Below are 10,011 nucleotides of genomic sequence, written 5' to 3'. Positions count from 1 at the left end.
GAATGTGCGTTTCCTCAAATAGTACCATCCTAGTATGTGGCAAGATGCCTAAGAAAACCGATGTAATCACATCGAGTTAGTTGCTTTTGGTTTGCTCAGCTCCACCGAAAGGCAGGGGGCATATGTTGAGCACCGTTTTGAGCCTGGCGGACGGTCCGGCCCTGAGGCCGGACGATCCGCGGTCCGGACAGTCCGCGCCTGTGGGCCGGACGGTCCGCGCATGCGCAGAGCAGTTTAGGGTTCCGAGTTTTGTGCCATGTTTGTTGGTTAGATTTGCGAAATTAGCTCGGAATCCAGTCGTGTAAAGGGTCTAGCCCCCCTCCTCTATATAAAGAGAGGTCTACGACCGATTTGTAATCATCAATCGAATCAATACAACTTCTATTCACATTTATTTCCAGTACAATTAGGAGTAGTTCTAGTCTAGTTCTAGTTTAGCCTCTCAATCCCCAAATTCTTCGCCTCTCTTCGACTCTACGCCGATTAGAGGAGTCTAGGTCGGCCGGCCCGAGCCTAGAAAACCCCTAGGATCTCTCCTCCCCGACGGGGTCCCTCCCGGGAGCGAGATCCAGGCGCCGCCGGCAATCTTCCGCCGCGCGGACCGTCCGGCCGTCAGGCAGGAAACCCTAGCCCCTGCGCCAAGTCGCGGACCGTCCGACCCTAGGCCGCGGACCGTCCGCGCCTGACCAGAGAGCACCGCCGCCGGTTTTTCTTGAGTATTTGGCGCTCCGAAAAAGCGTCAACAATGGGACTGTCACATTAGCCCTAAAAACTCCGAAAAACATCAAAGGTGAGCGAAACTATAGCCAAAATATTTTTTACGTGCTATTTTTAGATCTAAATTTGCTACACGTGTTATTCCTATTATAATTAAAGTAAATTTAAGAATTTTATAGAGCTTACAAAAAGATAATTGTACCCTAAATAAAACACCAATTCAAATTAATCTAGATCCATCCAACAAATAACGTCTCAATGCAACCCCCTTCGTCGCTGCTCCCGGTCTCTCCCCCGTTCTCTTTCTCTTGCTATGGTCTCTGCCACCGATCCTGATGGACGGGCAAGACGACGACTGAGCCTTGCTCTCCACCGGGGATGCACGAGGACGATGGCACGGCGAGCACCTCCTCCGACGGTGCGAGCGGTGCTCGTCGCTCGTCTGCTTCCGCCAAGCGGCACCAAGGTCGATGAGGCGGCTCAGACAACGATGTAGGTGAGGGGATGTGTCCTGGACTTAGGACTGTTTGTTTCAGCTTATAGATTATATAATTTAAATTATATAATCCAGATTATAATCTAGATATATTATAATCTAGATATATTATAATCGGTTGTACCGGACCGAAACCGATGAGGGACGGTTTTCGGTTGTAAAACGGATCGGTGAACCCTGAGTCCAGCCCCCGGAGCAAGAGGAAACGGCCTGCGGCGCCGCGTCGGCCGTGGGGCCGACCGCCCAGCGAGCGAGTCGTCATGGAAACGAGGAATCGTCGCGCCGCCCTGCGTCATCAAGTCACCTGCTCTTCCAAAGGTCCAACCGGCCCTTGGTCGTGGCGTCGCTGTCCGAGCGCCAGACAAGAGACAGGGGAGATGAAAAAGAGGCGGTGGTGGTTCGAGTGTGAATATGCCGGTGGGGAGGGCTCTGCCTCCCCAGGATACTTCGCCCCCCGTTCCACCGCGAGCCCTTCCGGCTTCCGCCTCTGTTCCGCCGCTCCAGCCTCCAGGATCCGTGAGAGGAAAAGTAGTAGCCCCATCCCCAACCGGTCCTAACCCACGGTACCCAATACTTGACTCGGCTCTCTCCATGAGCTACTGTTCCATCTCCATTTCTTCAATCATTTCTCGCCTTTCATGTTCAAGGGCGTTGCTTGCCAACCACGGTATCGTTCTAGCCGCCGGGGCCGAACGAAGGTACTTCTTGGTTCTTGTACTCTTCAGTAGTTTCAGGATTTTGTCCCAAGTCCCAACCCAGGGTTGGCAGTCCCTTTGTGTTCGTGTTGGTGTTCGTATCTAATTCCCTGTGTTTGTTTCGGCTGTAGTCGGGGATGTAATTGAATCCAGCGATCTTTGGATGCTCGTCATACGTGCCAACAGCAGGGTCAATTTCCCTCGAAAGAGAAGGCCGAGGAAATGGAAGCCGGTTTCCTGTGGAAAGAGATCGGTGACCAAGCCGGTGCGGCGAGAATGTCCGGTGGGAACAAGAACAGGAGCCTCGACTGGGATTTGAACGACTGGAGGTGGGACGCCAACCTGTTCCTGGCCACACCAGCGGCCGCCGCGCCATCCGAGTCCATCAGCAGGGAGCTGAGCCGAGGTCAGGGGGAGATCGATTTCGGCGTCGTCGTTGACAAGAGGCGGCGGCTCTCACCAGAGGAGGACGGCAGCGGTGGGTGCAGCAATTCTGCGGTAGCAGATGGAGACAACAGTCACGTGGTGTGTGTTCAGAGAGGGCGGAACACTGAGGAGACGAGACCCAGGAAAGGTGCCAATTCGAGCACCACTCCTTCTTGCCAGGTTGACGGCTGCCAAGCTGATCTTAGTGGTGCCAGGGACTACCATAAGAGGCACAAGGTGTGTGAAGCGCATACCAGGACAACAGTGGTCTGCATCAATAATGTAGAGCATCGGTTCTGTCAGCAGTGCAGCAGGTTGGTCACCAATTTCGTTGTGAGATTACAGCTGCTGAATTTTTTTTCTCCAGCAAGAGTCCTGTGCCCTACCTGTATTGGAGAAAGAAAAAGAAACACTTCTCCGGTACAAAACCCAAAGGGGGAAATAAAAGAGATAAAAAGGCTCATTACCTTGGTGTCACAGGCACACAACACAAACGAATTACTGATCGTTAACCTTGAGAAATGCTGAACACATTAGTTTTTTTTGCTCCATGATAGGATCCGTTCATAAATAAGTTGGTGTAGGTCAGAGACTCAGAGTTGAAACCCAACCGAAAGCACAAGTCTAAGGTTCAACCACTTGGATAGTTGTTTTTCATGCACTCTTATTTAAGACTAAAGCAAACTTTATATATTCCATCCTTTCAAGTCTTTTTTACTGTTTCTTTTTATGTCAACTTTGGTCTTCTCTTGTCTCTGTTCCCATTGCTATCCCCTTAGGATCCCACTAGGCACTAGTGCCTTTAGAGGTCTTCGTTCTACGTGTCTGAACCATCTCAACCGGTGTTGGACAAGTTTTTCTTTAATTGGTGCTACCCCTAGCCTATGACATCATAGTTATAGGCTCAATCTCTTCTTGTTCGACCACAAATTCATTATCGCATACATATTTCCGCAATAGTTATCTGTTGGACATGTCATATTTTTGTAGGCCAACATTTTGCATCGTACAACATAGCAGAAGAAAAAAAACCAAACATTGCTCTTTCTTCTACATACATCTTAACTTTAGCAGCCTATCATGATATTGAGTTTAGCATAAAACTTGAAATTCATATTTTAATACACCGAGCATTTTTTATGTTTCCTTTCATTTGCTCATCAGCTGAAGAAAGTAAATAATTTGTATGCCATTTTAGGTTTCACCTTCTTCACGAATTTGATGATGGTAAGAAGAGCTGCCGATCACGTCTGGCACAACATAATGGAAGGAGAAGGAAAGTTCAACCGCAACCTGCTGTGAACGGGAATTCCATGAATGAAGATCAGTCTCTAAGTAGCACCTTATTCCTTCTGTTAAAACAACTTTCCGGGCTCGAGTGTAAGTTCTATACAAAATTTGATTACCAATTTAAAATACAAATATTTCAAACGACATGCAATCCAGACAGCAATTCTAACTGTGCGCTTGTGTGGATGACAGCTGGTAGCTCTTCTGAGCAAATCAACCATCCTAATTCTTTGGTTAACCTTTTGAAGAACCTTGCTGCTATTGCTAGCACACATGCATATCAAGATGTTCTAAAGAATGCAACTTCAATATCATCAAATGATGGTAATAATGCTGCAAATGGCTCTATAATGCATGAGCAAACCATACGGTCAATTCCTGTCAGGAGAGAATCATTAGCAGGTAAAGCACTTTATCGTTTACTTGATTCTATTTAGCATGTCAAATATCAAAGGTATAAATAAAATGATTTGAATAACTTGTGTTCTCAGAAGAGCCTGCGGTGAAAAGACGAGTACAGGACTTTGATTTGAACGATTCATGCATTGAAGAAGCCGAGGTAAATGTTTAGTAAATTTCATAAACTACACCAATCTTGGACAAACTATCGCAAAAATACACTTTTTCCAAACCAATCTAAAAAACTGTCTCAGCTATATTTTGAGAAGCAACTTCATGGAATTGCATTTCTATTGTCCAGACAAATCACAGAAAATACACAATTATTGCCATTCAATATCACAAAACTACACATTTTAGCTCTTAAAAACTGTTGTTTTTCGATACAAATTAACCACAAATGTGTAGTCTAATGATACTATTTGACAATAGAAGTATAATATTATGGAAATGGTTTTTAAAAGTGTAGCTTTGTGAAAGTAGTTTGAAGTGTAGTTTTTTTTTTCTCGAACAACACAGGAGATTTGCGTGTCATTTCATTTAAGGAGAGAAAAAACAAGAGGTCTGGCAAGGCCAGACCGATTACAAAAGGAACACAACAAAACCCACAACTCAGACGAGAGTCCTCAACCACGACCAACAAAAAGAACACCCTCAAGAAAACTCAAACTAAACCATCTAGCGACCCAACCAGGAACTCCTGTAGCTTTGAAGCTCTAGCCATGCACCACATTTTGCATTCTTCTACAATCTTCCTTAGAAGATCAAATATACACGGTCTTCCATTATCGAAAACACACAGTGCTTCCAAATTTCCCAGGCAGCAAGAATGATCAGAGAGTTCAGCCCCCTATGCCTTCCCTTTGGCGTCAAACGAACCACCTTGCTCCACCACTTAGGGAAAGAATAATCATCCAGAGCGGGAGATAGACGTGGAATGTGGAGTGCCTAGAACATATGAAACCAAAAACACAGTTATTTCGGTGCTTCCAAATTTCCCAGGCAGCAAGGATGATCAGAGAGTTCAGCCCCCTACGCCTTCCCTTTGGCGTCAAACGAACCACCTCGCTCCACCACTTAGGGAAAGAATAATCATCCAAAGTGGGAGATAGACCTGGAATGTGGATGTGAAGTGTAGTTACTCAGGTTTTCCAATCTTAGTGTAATTTTGTGGAAGTTACTCTAGAATTTGTAGATAGATTCTCCCAGATGTATTTCTGATGTTTGATTCCGACTTAATATCTCTTATGCACAACATTTGCAGAGCCGAACAGATAAAATTGTGTTCAAACTCTTTGGAAAAGAGCCAAAAGATTTTCCTGTAGATCTACGGGAACAGGTCAGTTATCATGTTACAAACTGGAATCATATTTTTCTATTAACTTTGTCAATGTGGATATTTTAATACGCTAATGCTAATTCTTTTATTAAATGGTTTGAATTTACAGATCCTAAACTGGTTGTCGCATTATCCAACTGATATGGAAAGTTATATTAGACCTGGTTGTGTTATTCTAACTATTTACCTTCACCTCCCTAATTGGATGTGGGATGAGGTAGTATTGCACTACATTAACAGTGAATTTAGATCTGTATATGTTTTCTTTATAGTATATGATGCAGAAGCAAAGTGCTTACTGTTATTTTTCTTTTCTATTATAGTTTAATGATGACCCAGCTTCATGGATAGAAAATCTTATTAGCTTATCCAATGATGGATTCTGGAGAACAGGATGGTTGTATGCTAGGGTACAGGACTGCCTAACACTGAGTTGCAATGGTCCGTTCATCTTATTTGGAGTAGTTATTCATATATTCGAGGATCAGCTTCATTTGTATTTCTTTCCTTATTTTTGTTAGGTAGTCTTATGTTTGCATCTCCCTGGCAACCGGTAATTGGTGACAAGCATCAGAGACTGTGTGTAACTCCAATTGCAGTTGATTGTTCTTCGTCAGTAAAATTCTCTGTGAAAGGTTTCAATATAGTTCAGCCAACCACAAAGTATGTATCTTTTTTCACATTTAAATGTCTCCTCTAAACTTACTTCTTTAGTTCTTTTAACTGACACATTCTGATTTTGTTATAGATTACTTTGTGTGTTTGATGAAAAATATTTAATTCAAGAAGAGACACAAATGCTACTTGAAGATTCAACTATGCAGCAAGGCCCTCAATGCCTGACCTTCTCTTGTTCCTTTCCTTGTACAAGTGGAAGAGGATTCATAGAGGTACAATGTTTGTATATTTTTTATATCCTCATTTTTTGTGTATATTACAGACTTGACTCCGTTTTCAGATTGAAGACTATGATCAAAGCAGCCTTTCTGTTCCCTTTGTTGTCACGGACAAAGATGTATGTTCTGAGATTCGGATGTTGGAGCATGGATTGGATTTAGTTTCATTTGATCAAACCTCCAAAAGAATAGATGATCTGATGATTTATCGCAGTCGAGCATTACATTTTTTGCATGAAATCGGATGGCTTCTTCAAAGGAGCCATGTGCGAGCTACGTCTGAGCAGCGACAATATTGTCCTGACCGCTTCCCTGTTGCAAGATTTAGATGGCTGCTATCCTTTGCAGTTGATCAGGAATGGTGTGCTGTTCTAAGGAAGCTTCTGAACACCATGTTCCAGGGTGATATTGATGTATTGTCACCAATTGAATTTGCCTTGGGAGAAAATCTATTGCATACTGCGGTCAAAAAACGCTCAAAGCCTTTAGTTGAATTTCTATTAAGATACACCACAACAAATATTGCTCCAGTGGGCGGTGGAGATGGTGCTCCAGTTCAGTTCTTGTTCACTCCTGCGATGACTGAACTGTCAAATATCACACCTCTTCATATTGCAGCCACAATCAGTGATGCTATTGGTGTTTTAGATGCTTTAACTGATGATCCTCAGCAGGTAACTACTCTAAATTGCCATGTTCTTACCTGTTGTAGCCTGCTTTAACTAAAAAAAAGCACATCTACATTCAAATTTCAAAGTAGCAGATTTCCGATTCTTAGTGTAAAACAGTTAAAATAAAAACTAAGACCACCATTTATTGTTAGAACCTAAGTCTGCACCTGAAATATTTTCATCTGAAATGCATTATGTACATATCAAGAAAAAGAAAGGACTTCCATCAAAACATTGGTTTGTGTATTACATTGATTGTTGAATAGATCGTGTAGGGTGTATAATATCACATCAGAGTTCCGCATGAGGTGTAGTATGATAAAAATTCATTTACCTTAAAAACATTTTCTTTTACTTTTGAGAATTTGTGCAAGCACTGAAACATTTGCTGTCTGGCTTCTTTCTGCCTAAATGTCTCAGTTGGGAATCAAAGCGTGGAAGAATGCTCGTGACGCCACTGGCTTCACTCCTGAGGAATATGCTGCAAAGAGAGGCAACATATCCTATATTCAAATGGTACAGGACAAAATTGACAGAAGGGTGACCAGAGCTCATGTCTCGGTTACCATCCCCAGCACAATTGATACTGTCGGAAAGCATGGTAGCCGAATGAAGCCTGCCGATCAAATCACATTTGGTGTTGAGAAAAAACAACTAAGCATCAACCAAACATTGAGCTGCAGACAGTGTGTCCAGCAGGCCCAGCAGCTTGCATTCCATCCCCGGACAAATAGGTTTCTGTCTAATAGGACTGCGATGCTTTCCTTGGTCTCCATTGCTGCCGTCTGCGTCTGTGTGGGATTGATCATGAAGAGCCTGCCACAAGTTGGTTGTATGAAGCCTTTCCTCTGGGACAATATACGTTGGGGCCCCAATTGATAGACTGCAGAAGAGCCAGCCCGATTGTATCAGTGTATGATGAAGATGTTTGCGCCGAGCGAAGCTAGTTTCTTGTAATGTACATGTTTCTTATACTAAATGTCTAACTTATTTCTGTTTATAGTAAAACCTGTGAACTTGCCTAGCTTGTAACTCCATTGCATTTGCATCCTGACTGAAGTAAAGCTTTTACTTGTTTTGGTTGAGAGGAAGAAAACCTTTTACTTCTAAATTCTGTTTATTGTTATTTTTTTTTTTTGGGAAGATTGCTTGTACACATATATATAGAACTTGGTAAGATGTACTCTCTCCGTTTTTTTTTTATTTGTCGCGTTTTAGTTCAAAAATTAACTAGCGCGACAAATATTCCAGAACGGAGGTAGCTGAGATAAGAATGGTAGGTAACCAAATTCTCACATGTCCAGCTAATTATCGTCCGTAACTGTAATTGACGCCATTTGTCAGTGGACCCAGCAAATGGCATTAATTTCATGTATTAAGAACACAGCAATTGTTTCAGACCACCAGAAAGCTGTGAACTTCGTAAGTTTCACGGTATTGCAATCAGAATACGTCATCGCCTGTGTATTAGTGTATGTGTTCCAAAAAGAGTAGGGCGTAGGAAGTTTCATTTCTCCGTCGCTAAGGTAGCGAAACTTTCTGAATAGTGGGACCACTCTGCAGTGGTTTTTTGCATATAAATATGATGGTCATGGTAAAAATGTCTGTTATGTTATTGAGCTGCCCTGCTGCTTTGAGCCCTTTAAATTGCATTTGCTTTCTAGCTTCGGTTGCTTCTTTAGTCTAAGTTGAGATGGCCGAAGCTAAGAGGAGTGAGGACCCTGCATTATCTAGGTTTTATGAAGCTATGGAAAGGACCAATGCTAAAAAATAATAATCAATGAGATTCTAGCTGGACTATCTGAAGATTCACTTAGCTTTTGGCATTTCTAAGCCTTCTAGTGTTTCTAATATGTTTGGGAGTTAGCTTGGGGGTTTTGGAAAAGATCTTAGAGATTTATCCTTGTTAGGGGCCGCAACTGTTTGTTGGGTGATTTGGCTAAGCAGAAATGGCATAATTTTTGAAAAGAAAATCAATTATTCTCCTTTGCAGGTTATCCATACCATCTCCCATTGGCTTCGCAGGTGGGCTATGCTACAGAAGTCAGATTCTCGCCTTTTTATAATGGAGGCTACACAACGTTTGATACAAGTGGTCAAGGTCTTTTTTTTCCCATGAACATGGGTGGCGGTGTAGTCTTCGGATTGATAGTCACTAGAGTGTGCGTAAGTGTGTGTGATCGTTCTCTAGAAGCTGTGTGCTTTCATTAGCAGAGGCTGGAAGAAGTTTCAAGGACTTGTATCACCTCGATGTAATGTTCTTAAAATTAATAAAGCCTTCCTTATAAAAAAACTCCCCAGGACGCTTGGCGAAGTGACCATGAGCACCTTGTGCAATGTCAGGTGACTGCTGTTCAATGTTGACAAGCACCTTGCAGTTGTCTGCATCCAGCCCTACATCATTGGACACAAAGCCAATCCCACGGCAGGTATCCGTGACAATCTTCTCATGGTCAACGTTGTCTTTGGTAGTGATCTCACCAAGGATCATGACCATGTTGTTAGTCTTGGTGCAGGTCTCACAAGCAACCTTGCTGTCAGGATCTTCAGGGAGGCATGCATCAGGCACTGCATCAGATTTCTGGTCACAGGGTAGCCTTCATTGACAGACTCGGATGTGAAAAGGAACGTGTCAAGTACAGCCATCTTCATGGACCTGCATAACACAGTAACATGCGCAACTCACAAGTCGGACTTTCAAAAAATTCCAAAGACTGCTTTGAGTACACATATTTGATCAACGACACACATACTAGAGCTTATTCAAATTAATAAAAGATAACAAAGCCGCTGAATACCCATGCGTATGAGCTTTTCTGATATGATATAGATCTATCTGTAAGGGGGGACCTGACTGACCAAACCATAGGACTTGAAAAGTCAGTTCAGAAAAGAAGACAACTCCTGTCTAAACTTAGTACAATCCAGGTAACTCAATTGTGGAAGATGCTTATGTAGCAATCAAAAAGGAAAAAAAATGCTAAGGCATCTTATCTGCAACAACAACAAGATTATTGGAAGTTCAAAACAAGGAAAACATACAAAATCAATGCTTGTTCATCAATAACACCATTTACAGTTA

General features: G+C 42.8%; 1 protein-coding gene and 1 pseudogene across 2 annotated transcripts; one reads left to right on the top strand and one right to left on the bottom strand.

Moving 5' to 3' along the window:
* The first annotated feature begins 1,366 nt into the window (after window positions 1–1,366).
* sbp9 (SBP-transcription factor 9) lies at window positions 1,367–8,040 on the top strand. 2 transcript variants are annotated; one of them, XM_008657229.3, is made up of 13 exons: window positions 1,367–1,776; window positions 1,861–1,911; window positions 2,040–2,648; window positions 3,533–3,714; window positions 3,817–4,026; window positions 4,116–4,183; window positions 5,288–5,362; window positions 5,472–5,579; window positions 5,686–5,803; window positions 5,884–6,025; window positions 6,111–6,252; window positions 6,321–6,932; window positions 7,350–8,040. In XM_008657229.3, the coding sequence occupies exons 3-13, from the start codon at window positions 2,131–2,133 to the stop codon at window positions 7,806–7,808; spliced, it is 2,634 nt and encodes an 877-aa protein (XP_008655451.1). In that variant the 5' UTR covers window positions 1,367–1,776; window positions 1,861–1,911; window positions 2,040–2,130; the 3' UTR covers window positions 7,809–8,040. The 2 variants fall into 2 exon arrangements, with proteins under 2 accessions (XP_008655451.1, NP_001349187.1); NM_001362258.1 differs by having other exon boundaries at window positions 1,739–1,911; window positions 7,350–8,036.
* Window positions 8,041–9,171: 1,131 nt separating this feature from the next.
* On the bottom strand, window positions 9,172–9,575 carry LOC109941473 (S-adenosylmethionine synthase-like; annotated as a pseudogene).
* Window positions 9,576–10,011: the final 436 nt, after the last annotated feature.

The sequence above is a fragment of the Zea mays genome, chromosome 8, assembly GCF_902167145.1.
Source record: "Zea mays cultivar B73 chromosome 8, Zm-B73-REFERENCE-NAM-5.0, whole genome shotgun sequence".
In the NCBI taxonomy this organism is placed as follows: Eukaryota; Viridiplantae; Streptophyta; class Magnoliopsida; order Poales; family Poaceae; genus Zea; species Zea mays.
This window is presented reverse-complemented; position numbering and strand designations above follow the sequence as displayed.

Coding starts and splice junctions, on each gene's coding strand:
- sbp9 (XM_008657229.3), top strand. CDS start 2,131: ATGGAAGCCGGTTTCCTGTGGAAAGAGATCGGTGACCAAGCCGGTGCG. Junction 6,026..6,110: donor ATAGTTCAGCCAACCACAAA/GTATGTATCTTT, acceptor ATTTTGTTATAG/ATTACTTTGTGTGTTTGATG. Junction 6,253..6,320: donor GTGGAAGAGGATTCATAGAG/GTACAATGTTTG, acceptor CTCCGTTTTCAG/ATTGAAGACTATGATCAAAG.